Genomic DNA, 27,459 nt, shown 5'->3' with positions numbered 1-27,459 from the left:
TGCCTGTTTCTGCCACTACCACTTTGTAAATAAACATCATCAAAACTGAAAATGGTAACAATATAAATTGCCCTCTGGGAGGAAGTCGGTTATATTTTTTTGGATAGATAGCAACTACAGCATGAAAACATTCATCTTGCACCTAATATTTGCTGCTTACAAAGTATTTTTCCCATGTTTGTGGGTAAACATTATTCAAGTTCATAATTTCTTAATATTCCTCTAAACTGTATGCATTTGTGACAGGGAACAAAGATGGAGGAAGCTGGTTCTGAGTCATTCAAACACAGTCACAGAGTTAAGTGTCTCTGATGGTGAAGTCAGACAAAAACTCACTTCCCTTCCATTTCTATGTTTAGCGGGGCTAGACATACGCTTGGAGTTGTATATTGATTTGCCTCCTTCCTGTGCTTTTTGTGCAGCTGGGTTTGATCGCAGGGCTCTCCAGTGTCTAGCCAGAGGTAGGAAGGTGAGATTGAGGTCTCGCTCAGGGACTGCTTGTTTATGTTCTTGTTTTATATAATAACAAAATAACCAGCTGCAGGAAGACCTTTAAAGCTATACTTTTTGATACTGGTTTCTCCTAAACATAGTAGCTGGAAGTCGTTATGTTGTCTTTTACATCTGAGATGTATTATATGTATGTTTGCCTTTCTAACTAATTTAAACAATAAAGCACAATGTATATTTCCAAAACGAATGAATGCTATCATGAAGTATGAAATATATTTCAGAATGCTTGTTCAGGACAAATACATCCACTGTGGGAACCAGACTGTGAATTTTTAAGAGTAAATAAAGTAAAATAAGTGGCTGTTGGGTGTTGTGGACGTTTTCCATTAAATAAAGCCTGCAGACGAGCGGTGAGCAGTAGCTAAGACTCATTAATGAAAACACAAAGAAGAGAAAAACCAAGCTTGGTGGAGAGCCTGCATGACCGCGGGGCAGACGGTCAGCAGAGTCTTCCTGAGCCTAACATGGTTCTCAGTTAAATACCTTCTCCAGGAACAAAAGGCAGTACACAGCTGTTTCACACCTTAAGGTTCACACTCCCTTGCTACCTCCCAGAGTCCTCAAAGAGACAAAAGACTCTTCCTGGGGAGTGGTCTGCTTCCCCCAACTTCCTTACTACACCCCCACCATTTGTCTTGCAGTATGAGTGTGAAATATGTTTAAATCCAGTAGCACCAAGGCATCATACAATAAAATAATGTGATTAATACATAAATAAAATAAATTCCTATACATGGGCTTTAGAAAACTTACCTCCAGCAAACCAGACTATGTTTCTCTAGACTGAATGCCTATCATTTGTTAACTTCTGGTACAGTCACTGTATATGTGGCTTAAGTCTTCATGTTCTGTGTGCTGATCATTGTTGACAAATATATAACTTAAATCAAAAAAAAAGAAAAATCATCATCAGATTATATGGATTAGTTTGCGTTTCAACACTTTTATTTATTTATTCCCGCTCAGGCCGACATTCCAATATTTAACCAAGCTCACAGCTTCCAATACCAAAACTCTTACCCCTTTTCCTGCTGATTCGGTTTCAGTAGACATGTTCTTTATGTTCTTACACAGATCTCTGTAGTGATGTAGTGTGTCTGTCTGACTAACACATTGATTAGTTATCATCCTACAACACTGGCCAGCAGCAGTGATGATGGTGAACTTCTGCCCTGGACATTCAACTTTAGATCCATTTATTTTCAGCACAGATTTCTATTTAAAGCAAACTTGGAAACACGAGAGACACAGTCAACAGCCAGAGAAGTAGTTTTCAATTACATTAGGCATTTTTTCAATGGTGCGACAAAAAAAATATCTTAGGTCGCACCAGTGCCACCAACTGTTTGAGTAACGAAAAAAAAGTCTCTGCAACTCTCAAAGTCTCCGTGTGGTCAACAACAGCCACACATTATGCCCCTATTGTGGTGTAAACCAATCAGAGATAATCAGGGGCGGGACCTCTCTGATTGGTCATGGTCCAGATATTCATGTAGTGCGTCTGTACATTTGAAAGTGCAGGCGGATAGAGAATTCAAATTCAAATTTTATTTGTCACACACACGCAATCATACACAGTATGACATGGGGGTGAGTAGCTTGAATAAAGCGATATCGATTCATTAAATCCTGAATCGACTTTTAAATATAAATGTATTTTGCCAGAATCTCAGGTTAAAGCTCATAAAACAATTTCAACGACCACCAAACAGCAAATGAGAGCAGATAAATGGATTCCACACAAAGATGTAAACACAGAGCGTGGACCTGATGCATCGGAATCAGCTTTCTCACTCAACGGCACGTAGACGGACACGGTGTCGGGGCTGAAAGCTGACAGCTCACTGATTCTGATGCACCAGGTCCGCGCTGTGTGTACGTCTTTTTTGCGTTAGATTCTGCGCTGCAGGTTTTGTCTCTCTCCAACCAAAATTCACTGAACCACCAGCAAAAGAAGCAGCAAACTACGCATCTCAAACCTCTGTTTTCTGCATTATTCATTCGCTTATAACCCACCAGTCTACCGCTGTTTACAGCGCGGTCAGCTGCTGTCCTTTTTTTTTTAATTTTTATTTTTTTATTTTTTTCTTAAATGACCTCGGACAAAGCCTAATTTCTGCTGTTCAATACTGAAGAAAACTTTTTAAAATTATGCAAAATTGCAGAATATTTTGAAGGTTATCTGTTATATAAAAAGCCAGGCCAGGAAAATCTCCTTCATGTTTTTCTGTGTTTTATTCTCAGTTACTTTGACACAAAGCATCTGCTGTGATGCTCACAATTCTGATGAAGTCTCACAAGTGTCAGTACTGTTAAATGATCAGAATTATAATATTTCTGACTGTCTGAGGCAAAATTGAATCAAATCGGGACCTTGTGAATCAGAATCGAATGGATTATAGAAATCAGTGATGACACCAAAAGAACCATTGATAAGTTTTTCATTAAGGCCTGATCCGTCCGAAATTCATAGCCAGTGCTCTGACACGGAGCCATCAGTCTTTGAACGCTTAAAAAGGACAGTGTATCCAGAAAACATATTATATGTCGTGATAAATGCACCGCCCAAGTGTCCCCTCTCTCCACTGCCTTTCAGCGGCAGGCAGCAGCAAACAGGTCGTCAGAGGAGGCTGAGATGATGATTACGTTTAACATTGTCTACAATATTGCCAAAGCACTTTAAGCACAAGCACAAGATTGTTAGTTAATCATTGTCTGTACGGACAGCAATTTTCCGCCCCCAAAGAAGTGCACATGTAAAACTGCGATGTTAAGCGATGCGGTTGAAAGATTTGGGTGCGTCTAACTTTTGTGCTGGTGCGCCTGCAGCTGTGTCAGAAAGTTAGTGTAGAGCCCTGTTAGGGAACTGAAATGAACTTAAATCTGCAATAAAATTTGCCAGCTGCAGCTACAATTTCAAAATGTGTTGTTTGTTCTGAAAACCTGTCCGATATAATCTGTTGGAAATGATTTATCTGGAGTTCAGGGAGATATTGCCAATTCTTAGCAAGGTCTAACTGCCAAGCTCTTAAAAAGCCATTAGAAATAACAGTGGTTTTAAGATAGTGGTGGTGATACTGTATTTTTTATTTTATTTTTTAGACACAGACAGCAAACCTGTGTTTGTGTTCAAACCTATGGTGAGTTTAGAATCACTAATAAACGCAGCCCCTACGTATGTCTTTGGACTGTGTCAGGAAGGCAGAGAACCCACGCAGACACAGGGAGAACATGCGAGACTAATTCTAAGCATCTGGACTGTCACTGTCAAGATGTCACATGTTCTGCAAAGACTCACCTAAGCATGTTTTATATTCTTCTGGTGAAGTTGTGTGGCACAGGGCCGAAACATTTCTGCAGAGAAACACGTGACAGAACAAAATGCCACTGATGGTCTGAAGTGAGGTCGCATGTACTTTCTAAAATTTCTATTAAAACACAGTGGAAAACTTTGCGAATCAAAAGGTCTGGCACAAGAGATTTGAATGTCAAGGTTCATTTTATTATTATTTTTATCAGCTGTAACGGTTGTTGCTCTGAATGCTGTCTTCCTCAAGAGCACCGTGGTAGGTCTTATCTGAATAAACCTCACGGGTATTGTTTGTATTACTTTCAGTATGCCAGTTTCTATATCAGTACATATTCTGGGCTGTTATGTCGTATGACTGCAGAGAAGAGGGTAAAATTAATGTCGGCACTGTTTCTTGGCAGAAGTGGACATTAAATCAAAACATTGTACCAAATTTGATTTTCTTTTTTTAAAGGGCAAATACAAAGAACCCTGTTGTTGTTTACATTATAATGTAATATTGGCTCTCTCACCAGAAAGCTGTCAAGAAAGTAAGAACAGCTTGACTGGAGTCTTGTGTTGTACGCGTGGTGGTTAGTTTAAATAAATCCTGATTTAAAAACATCTAAAATGTATGCATACAATGACAGTTTCAACGTCCTCGAGTGGAAGTTTGCTTCTGTTAGCTGTCATGTTGGTCATTTGGTCATTCTTTTACAGTCTCTTATTTTCCACTCAGTCACCACATTTATGTCATAGGACACTTCAGCCCATTTGTAATGGTGACCTCAGACACGAGACTCAAATAGACTGGATTATCAGTTTAATAGAGAGATTCTGAGGTCACTCTGGGTAGCTGGTCTGACTCTGGAAGAGAGGAGAGAGCTATTAGTACAAGAAGTCCAAACAGGGAGATTCTACAAGGAAAGTCCAGTTGGTGAGTGAGAGTGCGGTGAGGGAGAGGTCACTGACTTGTTTTTCCACACATTAGGAGTACATTAGAGGGTCACCATAATCCATGTTTCAGCCACAGGATCTCACATTAGAAATAGAGGAAGACACGGGAGTTAACACAGGCAGTTAGAACGTTCTCAGAGAAATATAAAGCTCAGGTCCTTCTGGACTCGGGCAGAAACTGCAAAATGACAACAAACCAGTGCAGGACTAGGAGAGGTTTTTTTTAAAATAAAGTAACCAGTGATGAGAAAAGGTTGGAACATTGTCTAAAGTTGTTCTGCTGCATAAATCAAATGGACTTTGTGCTAAGGAGCTGGCAGGTCAAAGCCAGTTTCCTTTCTGGTTTGACTGAGTTAAACTGTTCTGACATGCACCCCCACTGGGTAATGTCTAAATAAGTGCAAGGCTGCATTGCATGTGTGGTAATGACTTAACTGTGTTTGGGAAGCATACAGCACTGTTTGAAGTGCTGTATGTAAGAGATACACGATGAAGAGAGCAGTGCAGTATGTGAAATACAGTGGGGCAAAAAAGTATTTAGTCAGCCACCGATTGTGCAAGTTCCCCCACTTAAAATGATGACAGAGGTCAGTAATTTGCACCAGAGGTACACTTCAACTGTGAGAGACAGAATGTGAAAAAAAAATCCATGAATCCACATGGTAGGATTTGTAAAGAATTTATTCGTAAATTAGGGTGGAAAATAAGTATTTGGTCACCTCAAACAAGGAAAATCTCTGGCTCTCACAGACCTGTAACGTCTTCTGTAAGAAGCTTTTCTGTCCCCCACTCGTTACCTGTATGAATGGCACCTGTTTGAACTCATCATCTGTATAAAAGACACCTGTCCACAGCCTCAAACAGTCAGACTCCAAACTCCGCCATGGCCAAGACCAAAGAGCTTCCGAAGGACACCAGGAAAAGTATTGTAGACCTGCACCAGACTGGGAAGAGTGAATCTACAATAGGCAAGCAGCTTGGTGTGAAAAAATCAACTGTGGGAGCAATCATCAGAAAATGGAAGACATACAAGACCACTGATAATCTCCCTCGATCTGGGGCTCCACGCAAGATCTCATCCCGTGGGGTCAAAATGATCATGAGAACGGTGAGCAAAGATCCCAGAACCACACGGGGGGACCTGGTGAATGACCTGCAGAGAGCTGGGACCAAAGTAACAAAGGTCACCATCAGTAACACACTACAACGGCAGGGAATCAAATCCCGCAGTGCCAGACGTGTTCTGCTGCTGAAGCCAGTGCATGTCCAGGCCCGTCTGAAGTTTGCCAGAGAGCACATGGATGATACAGCAGAGGATTGGGAGAATGTCATGTGGTCAGATGAAACCAAAGTAGAACTTTTTGGTATAAACTCAACTCGTCGTGTTTGGAGGAAGAAGAATACTGAGTTGCATCCCAAGAACACCATACCTACTGTGAAGCATGGGGGTGGAAACATCATGCTATGGGGCTGTTTTTCTGCCAAGGGGACAGGACGACTGATCCGTGTTAAGGACAGAATGAATGGGGCCATGTATCGTGAGATTTTGAGCCAAAACCTCCTTCCATCAGTGAGAACTTTGAAGATGAAACGAGGCTGGGTCTTCCAACATGACAATGATCCAAAACACACCGCCCGGGCAACAAAGGAGTGGCTCCGTAAGAAGCATTTGAAAGTCCTGGAGTGGCCTAGCCAGTCTCCAGACCTCAACCCCATAGAAAATCTGTGGCGGGAGTTGAAAGTCCGTGTTGCTCGGCGACAGCCCCAAAACATCACTGCTCTCGAGAAGATCTGCATGGAGGAATGGGCCAAGATACCAGCTACTGTGTGTGCAAACCTGGTAAAGACCTATAGTAAACGTTTGACCTCTGTTATTGCCAACAAAGGTTATGTTACACAGTATTGAGTTGTATTTTTGTTATTGACCAAATACTTATTTTCCACCCTGATTTACGAATAAATTCTTTACAAATCCTACCATGTGGATTCATGGATTTTTTTTTTTCACATTCTGTCTCTCACAGTTGAAGTGTACCTCTGGTGCAAATTACTGACCTCTGTCATCATTTTAGGTGGGGGAACTTGCACAATCGGTGGCTGACTAAATACTTTTTTGCCCCACTGTAGCTTACTTTCTTCCCCTCTCTTAACAAAAATGTGAATTTTGGCCTAAAAAGAACAGTTTTTTTTTACTTGGCTACGTGTTAGTGCTATGGTTAATCCAGTGGTCGATTGCTACTTTATACTGCACCTTGAATAATTATGTGTTAGAAAGTGCAGAAAAGTATTTGTGCCAGTGTGAACCTCATCTCTGTGATAGCCATCAGAAACAGTAGCAGCAGCACACACAGCAGGGAGGCAGCGAAAACTCGGAGAAGAATAAAGACAGCTGTGTTTACTGTTTTTCTTTTTGAACAGAGCTACTTATAGCAGCTTGTATGAGACGGCTGCAGTTGATGCGTTTGATGCTAAAAAATACAACTGAACTGAATCTTTTTCAACTGTTGGCGTGGGCAAGCAAAGGTCAGAAATCCCTGTGGGTTGTGTTTAGTTACTTAGCAGCAGGTGAGGTGCTGTGAGACACAAGAGAGTTCTGGTTGGGTTTACTTGAATCTTTAGAAAACAGCTACATGTCTGATTTCAGTGTGTTGTGACTGGACGTTGTGTTGTCATAAATATAAGGATTAAAAAAATTTAATTTAGGAGCCTTGGGATGAATAAAGCTCAGAAACTGGTTGGTTTTGGTGAAGAAGGATTTAATTTTGTAGTTGGCAATAAAAATATTGATGATACATCAAGCATTGTAACCGTATTCTATCAGAATTATTATATATAGTTATAAATTGTGACTTAATTGTTTTTAATTGACTTTTAATTGTAAAGATTAATGTACGTACTTTGCTATTGTAGAATGATACAACCTATTTAATTGTAGCGTGTTGCATTTGTTGTAAAACCTTCAGCGGTAATTGTTTGGCACAGACCATCCAAATGTGAATCTTGCTGGTAGCATGAAAAAAAGACAGATTTTTCTGAAATCAGCCTTAATAAGAGTTCAAAAACCAAGGCAATAAAATCCAAAAACCAGCAGACAAAATCAGGGTTTAAACACATATTGACGGCTAATCACAGATATCAGGGAAATGCTGGTAAAACTAGATACATGTGACACTAATTAAGGATGAAGAAAAAGTAGAACATAAGTAAACTAAATGCACAACGCTGGGGATGGAGAGCTACAAAATAAATCTGCAAGTAATTCAACAGGGACACATCTAACACAGAGATGGACACATAACAACAAGAAACAAGAAGACTCTAAAGAGACTAAGCTAATAAATACAAGAACATGAGTGAACTTAACAAAAAAACCCTAAACAACAGAACTTAGAATGTAAAAATAACAAAATTCCATCTCCAACAGTAATCAAAACTAAAACAGGAAGGAGGAGAGTTGAAGAGGCAGGTTCAGAGAGGTGACTCAGCCACAGGACAGTGCAAACAAGCAGTTCAAGGTGTCAACCAGGGGGACAGGAAGAGCAGGGGATCGACCTATATGAAGGGCAGTTCAGAGGGTCGACCTGGGGGCAATTTCTCAGAATATATGCTGCTGGCATACGTCACTGGAGGTGGCAGAGACCTTCTGAACAGCCGGCTGGTGACAAAGCAGATAGGCCAATGATGTTAAAGTTGGCACTCAGGCTTAGATAACATTGGATGCCCTAGACTCAATGGGATAGCAGCAGTCGAGTCTTACCGACAAAGATAGAAGGATCCATGAAAGCAAAGCGGTACCCTCTGGCTCAAGCAAATTGGGACCCTTGACTGACTTTCTCGGAACACCAACTCAGAAAATTCAGATTTATTAGGTGGCTTTGGACTGTCCGGTACTATTTAGATTCTGTCATGATGGCAAGAGAGAATCTAAACAGTAAGGGCTCCCCTTTTCTCTGACCTGTAATGTTCAGTACCCGCATGGTCCCTTTGGTTGTCAGATATACAGCAGACGGTAGGAAGAAAGAGTCGACTAAGCTGTCACGATGCATGTTGTCCAAAAGCAAGATGCAGAAACAGAGGACTTTATTTAGGTTAATACAGAAAGTTAAAATGAGGATATATTAACGGATTGTGACAAAGGGAAGACTGCAAACACTATGAGAACCGATTAAGGATGGCTAACAGGCGAGAAATGAGATGCAGGTGGAAGTAATTACACAGGTGAAAACAATCAAGAAAAGAAGGACAGACAGGAAGTAAAACTGACATGATAAATGACAGAAATGGTATTTAAAGTAAAGCTGCAAAAATGAAAAAGAAAAAAGCACAACACAGAAAAAGAAGACATCACAGACACTGACAGAAATAAACTCAAGACAAGATGTTAAAGTCAATGAAACATAATTCAAAACTCTAACACTAAAAAATTAAAACAAGAATAAAAACTCACTAATGTAAAACAAGAATTAGAAGTGAACCGGTATAACGAGAATTGAAGCTTAATATACTAGGATGAAAATGAATGCTAAACAGGAAACCATAATTAACAAACATCAAAACATGATGAAATCAACAGTAAAACCAATTAGAGATCAAAACTTAATAATAGACAGTTGCAAAATATGATTGCGACCTTGTCATTAGCAGGTTACATGTGTATTACCACAGGCCAGAGGAAAAAAAATCCCTACAAACTATCAGGGGAAATTTATTTTAATGCAGTTGACTTCTAAAGGTACATTATTTTCATTTTCTGGCTTGTCTCCAGCAGCTCATGCAAGAATATTCTGTACTCATTGCAGTCTGGTATTTGCAGCTGGGTGGGCGCATCATCATCATCATCATCATCATCATATACAGAATGATGGTGATTTCCAACTGAACCATATTCAATTGAAATGAAATAAATTGAAATGTGTGCACCTTTATTGTGGGGAGGCAATGGATATTCCACTAGAAAGCTGGGTTAATGTGGTGTCCAGTTCCATTTCCTGCATTATTGTGTTGAGTGATTACGACAGCTTTTCTGGGATTTAAATTCCCTCGGCTGTTCGTTCTTTGCGTGGTCCTCTGCATTTGCTTCTGGAGTGCACGTGCAGGTGTGAGAAAGCGGTAGATATGGGAAGAAATGGAGCAAGAAGAAATAGATTTTTTTTTCTTTTTTAAATTCCTTTCTGTCTTTTTGTTTATCTCAATCAGCTTCTCACCCACATCTTGTCTCTTATTTTGCATGTGTTTATGTGGTGTGCCTGGGCTGAGGCTGAGAAAAACAGCATAACACCTAGGCAAAGTCACACTAAGATTCTCGCAGAGACTCAGATTACAAAAGTTTCTCATTCTCCTTGTCTTGTTTTTCAAGGTCTTGTTAGAGCAGAAAGCCCCAGTGGAATATCACGCCGACGTGTGCTGAAATTTTAATCAAAAGGAAATGGGGCAGCGCAGTGTGGCTTCCTTTCAGTGGGAAACACACAGATGGACTCTAACTGCCTGTCAGGTCCTGGCACGACACACTGGGAGAAAATATGAACCAAAAAAGAGGAATGAGGATGGAGTTTGAGACAATTAGAAAAGTTAATGCGAGGTTTTAGCTGGCAGCTCCAAATCGATGCTAAATAAATTAATTTAGTGATGTGCTCCATCATTAACTTCAGCTGGAAGGAGGCGATGGTGTCTTTAATTCAACAACCTCATTGCAAAAACAATCAGGTTGCGGGTTTTTCAACAGTGATTCCACCAGACATTGCCAGATTCAACTATGGCTAAGACCATCTTCATTAGCATGATTTGGACCTATATTTTCATCACGAGTAGGGCTGCACGATTTTGCATAAAATGAGAATCACGATTTTTTTTTGGCTTAGAATTGAGATCACGATTCTCTCACGATTTTCTTTTCCAGTATAAATATTTATAGCGCTTATTAACTGCACATCAACTTCGTAACAGTTGAAACTGAACATAAAAACAATAAATGTCTCACGTTTTGTTGTTGCCGCAAAATGTTGTACTGCTTGAAATTCCGTCTCCATCGTTGCTCGACACTGCGTGTATAGAGCAGGTAGTGCAACAATAGAAAAATAGTCGTGGGACGGCACTGTGTAGCGTTTGTCTAGGATGTTGATCATTTTCCTAAATCCCTCGTTTTGCACAGTGTTGATGGGAGCCATATCTTTGGTCAGGTAAGTGATAGCCTCCGTAATTTCTTTGTGCCTGCGGGAGTTCGACGGGTATAGGGAAGCGCTGTATAAGGTTCCCGTTATTGATGTTTGGGTGGTGGACCGGGACGGATTTTCTCCTGTCACTTTCTCGTCTTCCCTGACGTGCTCTCCGTTGTTTTTCCCCTGCTAATTTTAGCATCACACAGCACAGCTTCTGTATCACGTGGTATAAGGCTCCGCCCTTTTCATTTGTTGAGCAGGAAGACTGAGCGCTTGTTTTCATGCAGATTACGTCCCGGATCAAAATGCGGTACAGTCGTCGTTTTTTTTCTTTTTCTTTTTCTTTTTTTTTTTTTTTTAAATCATTGTCATTTGGAAATGAGATCGCACATAAGTATGAATCGAGATCGCGATTTTCTAACGATTAATCGTGCAGCCCTAATCACAAGTATTAAATTTAAGAGAGAATACAGTTTACTGGGAACTATCATGCTTCAAATATTTACTGTCTCAAATAATGCTTGAAGGACAAGGCAGTGTTTAACAGTAGCTCCAGTAGTTTTCTTTGGTTTGGCAGGTTTCTCTTTAGCTTGTGTTTAGCTTTTTCTGTATTATTGTTGGTTGGCCGAATTCTGGCTTTAGCAGCACGTTTCACTTTGCCTGCAATTTGCAGTTCTATTTGCATTCACACTTAAATCTCAGCTGTACATTCACTGAATGCTTAATTAGGCATTGCAGATGGGTTGGTCACATCTCATAATGTGCAGTCTGATATAACATTGCTACAAACCACACCCTCAATAAAAAAGACTAAGGAAACAGGTATTATAAAAAAATGAATACCTCTCTAACAGTGTCACTAAAAACCATAGTTTATTATCATTGTAAAAGCACATGAAATGACTGAGCTGTTGCATTAAATTGAAGCTTTACAGTCATTTAATTTTAGAACTGAAGAGTTCAGCTGTCAAGTCTGTACACAAATAAAGGAATTGGTAATCTTGTGGTCGATATTTAGTCTCGTTGGTCTAATGTATGAGACCCCTTCTTGTGTATTTCACAGAATGTCATATGTTAACAGTATTTTCACTCCCACTCATAATTCCTTTAACTTCTTGAGAAAAAGTTGAGATTAGTCTCTCGTCGTTAGTGTGTAAACTTTGATAAAATGACGTTTTGGAAGAGACAGATGCCTCTCACTAATGCCATAACCTTATGCGTCCAGCTCAGCCGCCAACGGACACCTTGTGGGTGAATGACTCATGCGACCGGCTTTGAGAAAACAGCCCTAATTGATGCCCGAGGAAAGAGAACAGTTGAAAACAGTTAACTTGAAAACCTTCCCTGAGGTTTTTCCACCTGTCATCACCACAATTCATACACTCAATTCATACAATATTGCATTAAGGGCAGTCTTTGGCTTTCAGTACCTTGCCCAAGGACACTTTGATACGTTGGCTGTAGAAGCCAGGACTCAAACCACTGGCCTTTCAATTAGTAGATGACCCGATTTTTCCCTGTCTCACAGCCGGCCAAGTTCAACTCCTAATCAGGTTCCCAGCGCCAAGAGCATGAATCATAATGATTTTGGTAACTAATTTTTTTTCCCTAACAATCTGAGTCTGGCATTAAGGATGATCAAACATGTATTTGGGGTCAGAGAGTCATATTTAGTCATGACCTTTGTAATCATCTGGGCTTTTGTCTAAATTGGTCCATCCACTGTGATTATATACTTTGTTTAAAAATGGTGTTGTAAAATTGCATACTATATTACATTTTTGGGATAAATTATTAAAGTATACTTACTGAAATACAGAGGATATTGGCTGATTGGCTGACTGTGTTAACACTGAGCAGAAGAGCAAAGAACAGCTGTACATTCATCATCGTTGTTTGTCTGACTCTGCTGTGGTATCAGCTAACAGCCTGGTTAATAATACTCCATGCAGTCAGACTTATCATTTGTATTAACAACAATTCACTAATTGCATCCTCCCACGGAGCTAATTGATTAACCATTGTGCTGTGATCCTGTAATATCTCGAGACACTGAGAAGTCATTTCTAACGCGGGAAGAATTTTGTAAATGGCTGTTTTTTGCATTTTAATTCTGTGTAGAAAATAATGGCTTATGGTGATAAGAGTGTGCGTGTGTGATGACAGGAAAACTGAATGTCATTTTCTGTGTTATACAAATAAAAAGCACATCCCCCTCCCCCTCCTCTTTTTATAAAGCCCCAGCTGTCAGCAGTTGTCTTTCCTTTAAGAAGGAAAGACAACAGGAAGGCTGGCGAGATATAAAAAGCGTGAATTAACCATATATTGTATTTAAGCAGTTTTTGATACCAATATTACTGTTTAACATCCAATAAAGTGAACATCCTTTGCACTCTTCCTCTAATATCAGTTGCACTGCGTCTATATTTAAGAAAGCACTCGGTTTTCTATGGAAACATATCAACATAATGACAACAATAAAATGCTTCAGCAAGCTTTCTTGAATGACGTTCATTTGGAATACTTGTGTAATGATTTTGAGGAAAGATCCATCATTGGAGCCATTTGTAAGTGATAAAAACTTGACATCCACATGGTAAGTTTAGCTGAAAAGTTGTGACGCAAGTCTTAAAGGCTTTTATGTTTTTTTTGTACCACTGCAGTGGTTGAACCAGCTGCGTAAGGTCACTCAGGTGGGACTTGACGGTGTGCGGCGGATCGACTGGCACGACTACGAGGCAATAAGGAGAGATGCTGCACGCATGGGTAGGTACAAACTTTTTGCTGATGCTGCTGTTTTTCAGAACATCTGCTCTGTTTTAGCAGAAGGCCACACACATACACTAAAACTCTAAAGTTGTGCTGCTTTTCTCTTAATTCCCTCGAAGTGGATTTCTCACTCATTCTCAGAACCAGTGCGAATCAATGCTCTAAGTGCTGTTCTGAGTTCATTATTAAACACAGTTAATCTTGTACAACAAGACCTCGAGTGGGAAACATAGATTATCATCCCTTTTGAAATCTTTTTATAGAATTACATTGTAGTTATTATGGAAGAAAATTAGTTGTTTGAGCCTTGTTTGAACTACCACATTAAAGCATATAGAGAAATTAGAAATATGCAAAGTGAGTTCAGCTTTTTCAGGTACCCTTGTTTAAAGATTTAATGAGTCATTAATTTTCTCAATAGACAGTGATGCTCTTCAACAGCTTGGAGAAAACAGCATTGATAATAAAGACAAATGTAAACATCCTAACATCTCAGATGCATCTGGTTAACCTTCAAACATCTAGTCTACAAGCTTAAAACTCATACATGCCATTGTTGATACAGTTCTAACACTGAGGAAAATGTCTATACATTCTGAAGCTTTAATGAATAGAAAATCCTTGCACTTTCATATTTTTAAGGAAAGAATGACATAAAGGTGCAATCTGATGTATAATATGGGCATGAAAAGAAAACGTGGGAGCTAGATCAGTTAAGTTCGTCCCTCAGAAAAGCACAGCATCCCTATTATCAAGTGTGTGTGATTTATTCGAGCTGGTTGGCCTACAGACATGTGGTGCTTCATATTGATCAAGAAAAGATTAATTATATCTGTTTTTTTTTTCTTCGGTTTATGCAAAGTCAGGTATGAAATTGCAGGCTAAGAAATGTTTGCAGATATCCTTCTTCCCATCAGGGCTTTTCAGTCCCTCCTGGAGAATGATTGAGATGCTCTCAGGCTAGATGAGATAAATAATCCCCTCGGTGAGTTCTGGGTCTACCTTAGATTTTCTCTCAGCTAGGTATCCCCAGAAAACCTTCACAGGAAGGTGCTCAGGAGGCACCGTGATTAGATTAGATCTCAGTTGGTTCAGGCTGAACCAACTTTACTCTCTTTTGGTGTCTGAACTCTTCACACTATTTCTAAGGCTTAGCCCAGATGTCTTAGAGAGGAAATTTGAGATCCTGGATATCATTGTTTTGGCCACTAACCATAGCTCATTACTACATATAGTTTAAATGTAGATTTACAAAACAAAAGCTTTTCAGCTCAACTCTCCTATAATCTTAATGACCACTACAGCGCCTGTGTCATTGCTGACACTACATCTCATGCTCCACCTTCCCATAACTCTTGAACATGACCAAAAGATCTTAAAGTCCTTGGATATACTGTACCCTAAGAAGAGATCCAACAGATGATTTTCAAACCTTTCATGTGCCTTGTTCTGCAAGCAACATTAGTGAACCCCATGAATGTCCTCTTCTTATATGTGCACAATTTAGGAGGGCACATTAAAGCTTCTTATACAATGGAAACCCTTCAGAGTGTTTGCAATCAATGCTTGACATTATTGCATTCAAGTCACTCATTCACGCTCTTTTTTTTTTCAGCTCATATGTAAATTCTCAATAAATAAAGACCAATATTAAAACAGAGAATAATACACTTCCAATTTTCTTCCATCTATTTCTTCTTTTTGCTTCTTCTCCTTAGCGCAGACCCATGATCAGCTGAGTGACTGTATTTGCTAACATAATGAAAGTAATGAAAACGATAAATCTGATGCCAGAAAGACCACACAAAACAACCCCCCAAAAAATATTAAAAAATAATTTGTCTCTGTGTGGTTTGTATTTGCCTGAGGAAGGCTAGAAATCCCAATTTCAAAGATCTTTCTAATAACCGGGAAAAGTACAGAACTAGGTAGAAGAGGGTTTATCGCTGAAATGAGCCATTAAAGTGAGGAGTTATTTTCCACAGTTGTTACCTTCAGGAATATAGACAGATCATTTCTGCCTAATGGAACAAGGCAGTTCAGTTTAATTTGTTGCTCTTCTCTGACTATAGAGCGTCTGTGCGCCTGTGTGTATATTTTTGTGGAGAGCATTGATAAGTGGCTAATGAAACAAGCAGCACAGTGTAATTTGATGCACTTTTGATATGAGCTTAAGCTTCACAATGTTTGTGCATTGATAAAGATTACAGAATACGATTAGGCACACAAGTATGTGTTCATGTCAAACATCTGAACTATGTGCTGAATATATGTATTATATAGTTACTGTACAAACACTTGATGTGTCATACTCTAAACAATTAACTGATTAGCCGATATTGACAGCTTGTTGCACCTTGTTAACACAACAGCCATGAACTAATTATATTCAAATCGAAGACTATTACGTGGGAACACACAAGGCGAAAATATGCATTTTTCTCATACTTTGGAAATTCTTTAAATTATAAACAATGAAATATGAGGAGAGTGTCCACGTCTGGAAATGATTCAGCAAGTTAGAGTTGCATTTTTCTTTGCAGACCCAAGTTATGCTGAATAAATGTCGGCTACGTGCTTCTTCACTCACTTCACTCAAGGTGCTAACATCATCAGTACGAATAATTAGGTGCAACAGAACAAATGTCATCCCCATTTCTACCATTTAATTGAATTTAAATGAATTTAAATTGAATTGAAGCAATCCAAACTCCTTGCTCTCCAAACAACTTTAGCTAAAACGATTTTTTCAAACTTGATGAGGAGTAGATGGAAAGCCTAATGCAATATGACTGTAGATACTGTTGGATCTCAGTGGATTTCTGCTGAATATGATGCTTTCTGAGGCTGAATCTGTATTTTTTTTTCCTGTTTGACTTTTGTGCCGATGTTCTTTCTTCTTTTGTTTACTTTGCAAACATTATGCCTTGGGCATATAATATGGTGAATATGATATAGTAAACCTTATCATTGCTGTACAGATGACATTCAGAAAATGCTGTACATTTCTTTATGTTTGGATGGCAGATAATTTCTACAGTTTTATTTAGGTAGTTCTGCCACTTTAGTCCCCAAAATGCAAGAAAGTATTTTCTGCAGAAAGATACGAATAGACACTGCAGAATATTTCTCATGTGTGTTTTTGGTTTGTTTTTTGTTTTTTTAATTATGCAGGATTGCTGAGCCTGGTTTGAGTATATTTCAGGCTAAGACGAATGCAATGATTATGCTTACCATTTATTTATATTTTGATGACTGTAATTCTGAATTCACTTGTACCAAATCATTTTTTAAATGTAGCTGCTAGGTTCTTTGTGTGGGCTTAAGCTTTAGCACATCTTGCTGTCTTCCCATCAATATTAAAAATTTAGTTCAAGTTTTAATACTTTGCAAAGTGTTAAACACTTTGATTTTACCTTCATGTCTGATATTAATCTACTTTCTTTAATACACAAATATATACTTGTTTGTCCTAGTTGTTCAACAACATAAATGATAACACTGACATAGACAGACATTATTGTTACAAGCTGGAAAATCAAGTGTTGAAAAAAAAATACAAGTGTGTGTGTGTATATATACATATATGTTTGTTATTCAAATGATTTGAATAACCAAGAAACAGGGGAAAAAACCTCCTTTAAAGCCAAAGAAACAACACAGTTCTGGTTATCTATTAAGAATATCTTTCAGAGTTGCGTACCTCATATATATTAATAAATAGACCTTATAGATCTCAATCCTATAGTGATGTATATTCTTCAAATATAAACCTTGACAACTTAAATTTTGGAAGTACTTAAACGACCACTTGAGGCTAGCTGCAAAAGTAAGTCCAGTCTTAGAGAACCATATATTAAAATGCTGAACTTGAAAGCAGAAATAAACATGTTTACAGCCTAGTTAGATCTTATAAAAGGTGATTTTGATTGTTAGAAAAAATCTCCCCTTTTTATGTCAACTGTGCATGATATTTTAACCTCCTAGGACCTGGCGTCCACATATGTGGACATCACATTTTGGGTTATTTAGACCAAAATACTCAATTTTGCTCTACAAGGGCCTGATATCCACTTACGAGGACATTATACTGCTACTGTTCTATCGAAATTTTAAACGAATATCCTCATATGTAGCTCTCATTTTTCTTAGAAACAAAAATTAGGTAAAAAAAAAATCTGGTAATGCTTTGTTTTTACATTCATCAGGTCCCAATCAGCCCAAATATCAAAGAGAAATTAAAAGTGCATGCCGTGGAAGAGTTCGGGTCTTAGGAGGTTAAAAAAAACAACTTATCCTTTAAAATGAAAAGTTATGACTTGGACATGGACACTTTGAGTGACAGGTATGTGCTGAATTGGTTGCTAACTGTTTGAGAGGTTTCATGTTCGAGGTACCGAGTTGGACTTCTCTTCTGTGTTTGTGGTGTTTTCGTTTTTAATGTGTTATTTTTTCTTCTCTTTATTTGTTGACCTATACATGTGTGTTTGATAGGTAATGGTGAGCAGGGGAAGCCGTTCCCTCTGACAGAAAATGACAGAGTCGACCAAGCCTACAGGGAAAACGGCTTCAACATTTATGTCAGCGACCGAATCTCTCTCAACCGCTCTCTCCCTGACATCCGCCATGAAAAGTGAGTTGCGTGTCTGTGTGTGTCTGTGTGCACTTCAGGTAAATGGATGCACTCCAAAGCCAGAAATCGAATCTTCTGAGTTTTTATTGAATACTTTGGATTTCTGATGTAGTCATCCTCTCCATTCAAATGTTGTTTTTCCATGAATGTCCATTTCTTTTAGACTGGGTTCTGAAAATAAGCAAAAGCAAGCAATATTTTCTTTTAGAATTGAAGGCTAAATTGTTCAGAGTTAAATCAGCATGTGTGCCCTCATTACTCACCTTGTGGGCCTCTTGTATCAAATCTACAATGAAACTTTGGAAAATGAAGAACAATTTTGAACATAATGTGTTTTTTCCTCCATTTTTATAATGCCTTCAAGTCCAAGAGGAGCCTGAAAATGATTATGTGTTACTGACATGCATGTCTACGATTAGATATGACAGATGGCACTGCATGGATTATTTGAACTGGTGTCTCGCCAGAAGTGTTTATAAGAAGCCAACATTTTGACCTATTTAATAAAGCCCAAAGAATCAATTCATCTTCTCAGGAACAGCAGGTCACAGGGAGCATGTTTGGTTTAGTGTTTGTCAGGGATTACTTCTGGGGCTTTGGTACACCAAGAAAAAAGTGGAATTTAAAAAAAGAGAGAGAAAGAAACAAGAACCTGTCCAGACTCCTGTGAATTGTGTGCTTCCTTCAAGCATAGACTGGCATTGTGAAAGACCTTTAATCACAGCTTTGCTTTTACCTGACGAGAACTTTCCACTGACTCTTGACCCTTCCTCCTCCTTCATGTGGAAAGCAGCTTTGAAAGGAAGCTTTCAAAGCTGCTTTCCACAAGGACTGTTTCTTTCTTTTAGTGTTTGTAGAAGCCGTTCTTTCCTTGACCTGCCACATCTCTTGTGATGACCTGTGTTTTCCTGCTTATACTAAACGTGAATCTATCATCACAAAACATCCCCGCATAGTAAGCTAATTTCTTATGCAAGTATGCACTTTATTTCCAAATCCAACTGGTGTGGATCTACACAAAGAAAGAACGAGTAAAGGTACACCTTACACAGGTACTTATTCTGTATTCTGAGCGACCACATTTAGTCTGATACTATTCACAGTTACTTTCATACCTATGAACACTCTCTTCCGATTTGAAATCACTATGTTTGAAGTGTGTTTAGATTTAGGAAGGTCATAAAAACTTCAGGTGTTTACATGACAGCTGCTGCAGTCATCTTGGTTTCGTGGGGCTGTAATTGAATTATTAGCATGGTAATATCTTAAATGAAGGAGTGTCATTGATTACTGGTGCTGCTCCAACTGGCTGCCATCATTCATCACTCCTGTGTGACCAATCAGACAGACACACCTGTACCCAACCCCTCCACCTGGTCTGCCCTATAGGCACCGTCTGCCTCTTAGTGATTGGCATGTTGTCACTGCCCCAGAGTCACCCAGTCCCAGACCTGAGACTGACACATTCGATTTCTGCACACTGAAAAGATTTAATTGAAGCACACACTTACTCCTTCCCCTTGTGGAATTGGACAAGGTTTGTTAAGATTCGTCGGCCAGCTGCCTGTCGATCAGTCAGCCTGCCTGTCTCCCAGTGTTCTTATTTGAATGAATAACACGCAGGCTGATGTTCAACACAGACATTGATCGACTGACACAGTTCACTACACACTTACACTTTCTCTCTGTCAGAGCAGGAATATAACTGTCCTCTTATGATTAACACCTCTGCAGGGGTCCTGCCTCTTGCTGCGATGCTAATGCACAAGATGGAAGCTGCAGCCCATCGTCAGAGCACATGTTGCCAGCTGATAACTGCTCTAAGTTCAACTGTCCCTGATACAGGAGGAACGTGTCGGTGACATTCTTGACACGAGTAATTAAGTATGTATTTAGCAGCATATCTGAAGGTCTTTGCTTTAGAAAATGTCACAAAGCTGTCATCCTAGCTCCAGTTTATTCTCTTTGATCACATGACTACCTTGGAACACATGACAACCATGTAAATATACATGATGAGAACAAATTTGTAACCTTTTTTTATGCAACTCTCAATTAAAGATTAGATCATTGGCTTTAACCAAAAAGCTTCAAAAACAATTGATCTAAAATGATGGTTGCACTTTTAAAACATCATGAAAGTAAATGTGAAAAAAATGAATATAACACTACAATCTCTGATGTAAAGTCCACAATACCTCCTGAAGACCAACAGCAGACCAAATTTTTGATGTTTGTAAATCTGAGCTGATGAAAGAAGCTCTTATTGGATGGATGAAGTTTAACAGTAGAGACATGAAATTTACTTTGAAGTTTCTCTGTCAAAAAAAAGAAGAAGAACACAAAATAAACATGTGAATATAGTCAGATTCGCTCAGCCGGTCACTTTTGTGAGGCTCCGGCTTCATCACAATCTATTAGATGTAACTAACTTAAAGCGTTCCTGTCACAGTGCCTAACTATTGTACTTGCACAGTCACTGCTTGGTATGTTAAAGGAAAGGTTTCTAGTTCTTAATGCTTCTGTTTCACTGACTAAACAAGGCTGGTAAAATTACTGACAGGCAGTGGAACACAGCCTTGTTTTTCCCTATTCATACTGTGTGTTCCACATGATATGACTTTAGGTCTTTTGTTTCCCTTTTCTTTCAAAGACTAAAACCTGTTAAACTCAGCAGTTAAAGTATTCCAAAAGAAAAACTCAAAATTAAGATTAGTTTTGTAACAATATAGACTGATGTCTCATTTTTCTGTTAAATGTAAAAGAATTTAGACACTTTTATTTCACTTCAATGTTTAATTAAATAGTGCTGAAAGTTCTACAGTGTTTTTGATAAGGCCAAAGCCTATTAACATCCCCTTAGTGATCATGATCATGACCATAAAAACTAATTTGTCTTTGAAAGCATGATAAGGACTTGTTTGATAGTTCTCACTGGATTGACTAATACTTCGAACAATGAGAAAGCGAAAGGAACTCAGTGAAGATCTAAGAAGGAGAATTGTGAATTTACATGAGGTTGGAAGGTCTTTTCAAGACATTTTTAAACAACTGCTGATTCCAAGCTCATCAGTTCAAACAACTGATGAGTACAGGTTACAGGTTATGTGGATGTGTCACTATGTCTGGGAAGACTTCCAGAACTCTGCAAATTGTCACCCAGTAGTGCTGGTACATTGCATAAATGGAATAATAAATGACTGCCTTCAAATTCTTGCAGGCTAGCATTACACTTCTAGAATGCTCTTCTCAAAGCTCCAACCTCAAATTTAAATAATCTACCAATTCTGAAAAGAAGAGTGGCCAAATATTCAGACAGAATTATGCCAGCTTGTTGATGGCTAGCAAAAATGTCGGGTTTTGGACAAAACTTGCCTCCTTACTAAGGGACATTCAACCATAAAAGAGGTCTCGGATGTTGTTCCTGGGATCTGCTGGAGCCCCTCGTCTAGCTTTGCGGTCACTCCATAGAGTGCTTTGATACCACTGGGACCACTGTTACCTTCGCCCTCCACATCTTCTCGAGCTCTTCTCTGAGCCCTTGGTACTTTTCCAGCTTTTTGTGTTCCTTCTTCCTGATGTTGCTGTTTTTCGGTATTGCTACGTCTATCACTGTGGTCGTCTTCGTCTGCTTGTCCACCACTACTATGTCCGGAGTGTATTGGAAAGCAGTCCTTGAAATTGTTTTCTGCTGTTCTTTGTTTTCTTCTTACTAAGAGGTGAACAAATGCAATTGTCTCTGTAATAGCAGATGATAGAAAGGGAATTGAGTTGAGCTTTCAGAGAAAATTGCACCTGTATTTCAGTGAAATGAGTAGAGCTGCCATCTGCTCACCATGCCCATACACATTCATTTGAGTGCTGATATATATACATGTTCTTTGTGACCTGAGATGTACTGAAGAGACAAGTGTGCAAGAAAAAGAAAAACAAAAAACAGAATGATTCCAGGCAGTATGCAGGATATGAATAAGATGCTCTTGTCCTTTCTTGAATACGCTGTGTTTATATATGTATTTGCAAGTGTGCTACATCTATTTCTATTTTGTCTGTGTACGTGTGTGTGTGTCTAGCTGCAGACAGAAGCTGTATGCAGAAAAGCTTCCCAACACCAGTATCATCATCCCTTTCCACAATGAGGGCTGGTCATCTCTGCTAAGGACTGTTCACAGTGTGCTCAACCGCTCTCCCCCGCAGCTCATCACAGAGGTCATACTGGTGGATGACTTCAGTGACAAAGGTAGTGAGAGCTTCTCTAAACTCTGAAAGGTTACAAAGAACACTAAGCTGTAAAAGCCCGATATACCGTGCTGTGGGAAAGGATTTGCCCTCTTTCTGACTTTGTTTCTTACATATTTCTCACACGTGCAGTAAATGCAGTATTTTAATGAAGGTTTCATTTTCTTTTAGAGAAAAAAAAGCTCTAGAAACCTGCCTGGTGCCACATGGAAAAAATAATAGAAAACCCGGAAATATTTCTAGAACTGAAGAGAAAAATCTGTCTATGAAAAGATGTCTGTAAAAGTTGCTAATCTGGTAAAAAGCCTACCCTCAATCTTACTTGTCTGCATGGGAATGAAACATGGAACTTGGGAGTTTACATACAATCTTTCACCTTTTTTAACACATGAATGGGAGTATCGAGTCGAGATGTTGTCCCCAGTTCCTTTTTCTAGACTATATGTAACAGATACTTTCTTATAACTTTTCTGTATTTTTGGTCAGAGTGTGCACACCAACTAGCCTTCTTTGAAAGGCCAGATGATAAAGATGATAAAGCAGATGATAAAGATGCTGGTTAGATGAGATGGTTAGAGATCACGATATCCCTCAACTGTCTGAAATGTTATGTTTTCACATATTTCTCAGATAATATCCTGAAGATTTTAAGGCTGCAAAGCAGCTTCCTTGAGCAAGACACTCCATCTTAAAGATCAACCAAACAGTGTTTTGGTATTTGTTCTACTGTCATAACTCTACCTCAGTTATGCATTGATGTAGTTCCCAGCAAATACCGAATAGTTCCTGTTCCTAATGAACATCTGTTCACCCGTACAACATAAGGTTAACACATGATTGTGATTACATTCTTATAAAATGTCTTCATTTAAACTTATAATTGGCATAGGATTAGCAGTATACATTTGGCTTTGAATGTTTCTTCAACAGCTATTTGCGGTAAATGTGTTCTGCTTATCATCGCATAGATTAAGGTGTCTGTGTGTGTGTCTGTGTATGCATTTCTGTGTGTTTCCTCTCACTCTTTCATCAGGCCTTTTAAAGTGTTTAACTCCTTGTTAATTAGCGCTCTTTGTCACGGTCCTTCGTCGAAGGATGTGTTTACCTCTCGTCTCCACGGTAATGAGATGTTCTGCTGCCTCAGACTCATTTAAAGGTTACCACCCATCAGAGCTCCGAGACTAAACCCTCCTCCTGCTGCTGCCAAGTGGAGTGGAAACAATAACGATTTCAATGTTTACGTTTCTGGACGCTTAAGTCATTTCAATCAAAAGTGTTATTGTGCTCAAATATTTGTATAGGTAAATTAAATGTTGAGTGGATTTCAAGCCTTCGAGTTTTCCAAAAGATGACACATAATTAGAACCATTCAAAATCATCAGTAGTCCTAATTTCAGTTTGGCAGGAACATGTTTTTTCAAACAAAATCAAGATGTCCTCATAAATAATGCAACACACATATTTGTGATTGCGCTGTTTCCTTGTAACCTAAGAAGCCAGAGCAGCTGAACATCCAAAAAGCAAACAGAAACTGAAATCACTCCATTTTCAGGGTCAAGCTACCCACAAGACGCTCCACGAGGTCCTCTGTCAAGGCCCTGTGGTTTTATTATTTATTTATTTATTTTTGGTGTAGTCTGGCTAATCAATGTTACAGATGCGCAGCTGTACAAACTCCATTGTGTATAAAGCTATTGATGGATCAGTATCCATTTGTTTTGATACATGTTGAAGTTGTGTTCCAAAACATATGGCTAAACAATAAAAACCATACTGGTGTTTTGTTGTGATACAGCTATTCAGAAAAAAAGATATGATAAGATATTTTTTTTTGAATAAGTGAAGCAGTACATTAAGACTGTCTCTTAGAAGCCCTTGTAAATTGGTTTTTAATTTTAAATTGACTTATAACAATCCAGTGAAGTAAACTTTGAAGTAAAAGATGTAATAGATACATACAAAACATAGAATAGCTAAGACCTTAAATGTGTCCTATATCATTCCCCTCACACAACCTGACAGGTGGGAAGCAAAAAAAATTTAGTTTTGTGAAGGGAAAAAAATGGGATGGGTGTGAGCACTCATGTCATCAGGATTGATGGGAAAACATTACACAGCCACGGGGAAGGGTTTTAACCTCTGCAGACCGTCTGCTCTGACGTTCCTTCTAACCACTACTGTCATTTGATAAGAAATGAGTTTGGCAGCAATTAAGGCTTAAGAGGCATGAGGCCAAAGTGAACTTCAGTTGCTTCAGGTTTCTGGTTGAGTAGTGTTACAATGTCAAAGAGAGTAATCCTGGACCGATTCTGTGCACACATGAAACGGTGTCAAGCTTTAAACCCTCGTATACAAAAAAATATATATGGAGAGGAGGAAGAGGAAAAGTCATTTAGTCTGAAGTAAGTGTGGTTCAGACTTATAAGGTAGTTATTAATTTCTGGTTCACACATTAATTTTATGAAGCTCAAAAATAACTCAAACTAAAAATGGAGGATGAATCAATGATACCCACGTCAGGTGTTTTGTAATTGCATGTGTATGGATGAATGTCAATTGATTATTGTTAAAGTGAGTATAAAGTAAGTTTGAGGATTTGTGTGGTAAACATGGCACTTAAAAATAAGAGAAAGTGTTCCTAAAGAAGGCACAAACAAAATAAATGAATAAAAAATGAAAAGTGTGAGTCAAATCACAGTCCGGGGTGTGTGATACCTGTTCACATCAAACTCCCCACGCAAGGTTTGCTCATTTTGTATTCTTTTTTTATTCACCAACTTAAGTGTGGTAAAATTAAAAAAGCAATTATTGAACAAGGTTAAAATGATGTTCAAATCCTTCCCATCACTTTATGGTCATAGGCTACAACAACACACACATACATAATTTATGATTTTGTTGAGTGGGAGGAAAGGATGTGGAAGTTATTCTCCGATCACCAATTTTCATCTGAATGAAGGAATAAAACAGTTCAGCTCTGTCCACTTGTTGGTTAACAATGATAATTTTAGTAATAATACACATTTAAAAATAATCATAACAATTATCTAAAAACTGAAACTATTTTTGGTAGCAGTTTGCAAAAATTAGGTTGAGCTACTTTAAGGGTTTTTAGCCGGTTTAATGAGGTTGTATATAGCACAAGTATGACTTTAAGACGCGTAGAAAGGCAAAGTTAACTCATCCTTATAGCTTTTTTTTTTCGGCTTCCTGTTTTGAAAATTGATAGGAAATACAAGGGGATCTAATTCTCATTCACCAAATAGTAGCCAATCAGTCTGCATGAAGGTATAAAATACACACTCACAAACAGATGGTATGAAACCCTCCAGGTGAGTTCTGTTGATGCCGAGTTACCTCTCTATGCTTAACGGCAGCTACAGAGCCTGCAGTCATACTAATGTGGTTACTTCAGTCTGTACCAGCATTTCTTGTAACAGTTATCCTGAGGCAAATTAAAACATGAGGAGGCAGTTATTTTTAACACTTTGAAGTTTGCCTGCAAGGTGTGTAAGATTACACATGTTGTAATTATAGAAATGACCCCCAGTTTATATTAATGCAATCATTAAAGGATCTCCCTCAGCCTTATTTTCCACATGAGATTATCGCTCTCTTATCAGTCTGCTGCAGATGTTTGTAGTTGTTTACAGTCTTCCAAGTCACTTTTGCGTTGACCAGTTTTCAAATATGAGTGGTAAGCTCATATTTTATATATGTATATAATTTGAAGAAACTAGAAGTAAAAGGTAAAAGAATTCGTGGTCATATAATTGAAATCCAGCAAAGAACAAGTAGTTCCCAGTAGTCCAGTTCCTTGGAGCCTGCTTGCCTTTCAATCCCACTTATTGGTTCTTGCACTTGGGCTACAATCATCTGATTTCAGTTTGTGTATCAGAGGAGGAAAATCCAGTTGTTAAATGAAGACGTAAAATCCCTGCTTCTGGGGCCAAACTACACTGCATTCATTAGGGATTAAGGATGTTGTCTTTTTAACGTGTTTTAACGCTTGTATCTTGTTCTATTTAATCTGAACAAGGCCCTAAAAGTAGTCAGTGATCACTGTTGGCCTCTCTGGGTTTTTATTATCATCACTATCAATTTGAAGTACGTTTTAAAGCCCAGTTTTTAGTTACTTCTACAAAGTAACTACAGCCCATCTGCTCATGGTTTGCCAGACATTAAATATTTGAACTGGTCAGAAAGGAATCATTCTGAGGCTAGCAAGGATTTGAATGGATACATGAAGCTGAGGATCAGGAGTTTTTCATAGCATGTAATTCAAACCATGCAGCAGTATATTAATGTATTGTGGATGGACTATTTCAGTTCTCCTGACTGAAATTTGGTGTGTTTTCAGCATCTTTTTCCTGCCATGCGAACCATGCAATTGCATTTAATCATAGCTCAAAAAAGTTAGCATTCATCCTCTAGCTTCACTATGCTAATGTGTTTATTATATTATCCTAACTCGCCACCACTTTACACACCCTTATTATTAGCTAGCCTAACTTCAGTAACCCTACAAACATCACTGTTGCTTAGTTTTCTGTCTTCATTTATGTCCAAAGTGATAGCAGAGCTGTACGTTTTAGTTTTCACAAATCCCTCAGTCAGAAGTTGTATATCATCTTTAGATGGAAACTAATAAGCTAAATCGTTAAACTTCATAAATTTTCATGGATGCCTGGATGTTAAAACTTTATTGTTACACTTGGTAGAGCAACCGCAGTGATCAATATATTAAAGATGAAAGAATTCAGAGGTTTTTTTTTTTTTTTTTTTTCTGTCTCAGTGATTGCGTAGTGTTTGAGTTTGGGAATTGAAGAGGAGTTTGGACCCAGAAGTGATGTTAGACTTAAGTGCTGGACAGCGTGGAGATCAACATTACTTTTATTTTAATT

The 27,459-nt window shown here is 38.5% G+C and overlaps 1 protein-coding gene across 3 annotated transcripts in view; it reads left to right on the top strand.

Moving 5' to 3' along the window:
- Window positions 1-27,459, top strand: part of LOC146566254 (polypeptide N-acetylgalactosaminyltransferase 10-like) — a 91,648-nt gene that overhangs the window by 11,505 nt on the left and 52,684 nt on the right. Inside the window, exons 2-4 of one of the 3 annotated variants that reach the window (XM_085289853.1) lie at window positions 13,578-13,680; window positions 18,178-18,316; window positions 22,390-22,556. In XM_085289853.1, coding sequence (XP_085145979.1) covers window positions 13,578-13,680; window positions 18,178-18,316; window positions 22,390-22,556 — 409 coding nt within the window. Of the gene's footprint in view, window positions 1-13,577; window positions 13,681-18,177; window positions 18,317-20,050; window positions 20,201-22,389; window positions 22,557-27,459 lie in introns of those variants that run through there. The other 2 variants (XM_085289855.1, XM_085289854.1) reach the window with 2 other exon arrangements.

This window comes from Mchenga conophoros, linkage group LG10 (genome assembly GCF_057382185.1).
Source record: "Mchenga conophoros isolate Kocher_MC1m ecotype Shallow Benthic linkage group LG10, M_conophoros_male_GT1.1, whole genome shotgun sequence".
NCBI lineage: Eukaryota > Metazoa > Chordata > Actinopteri > Cichliformes > Cichlidae > Mchenga > Mchenga conophoros.
This window is presented reverse-complemented; position numbering and strand designations above follow the sequence as displayed.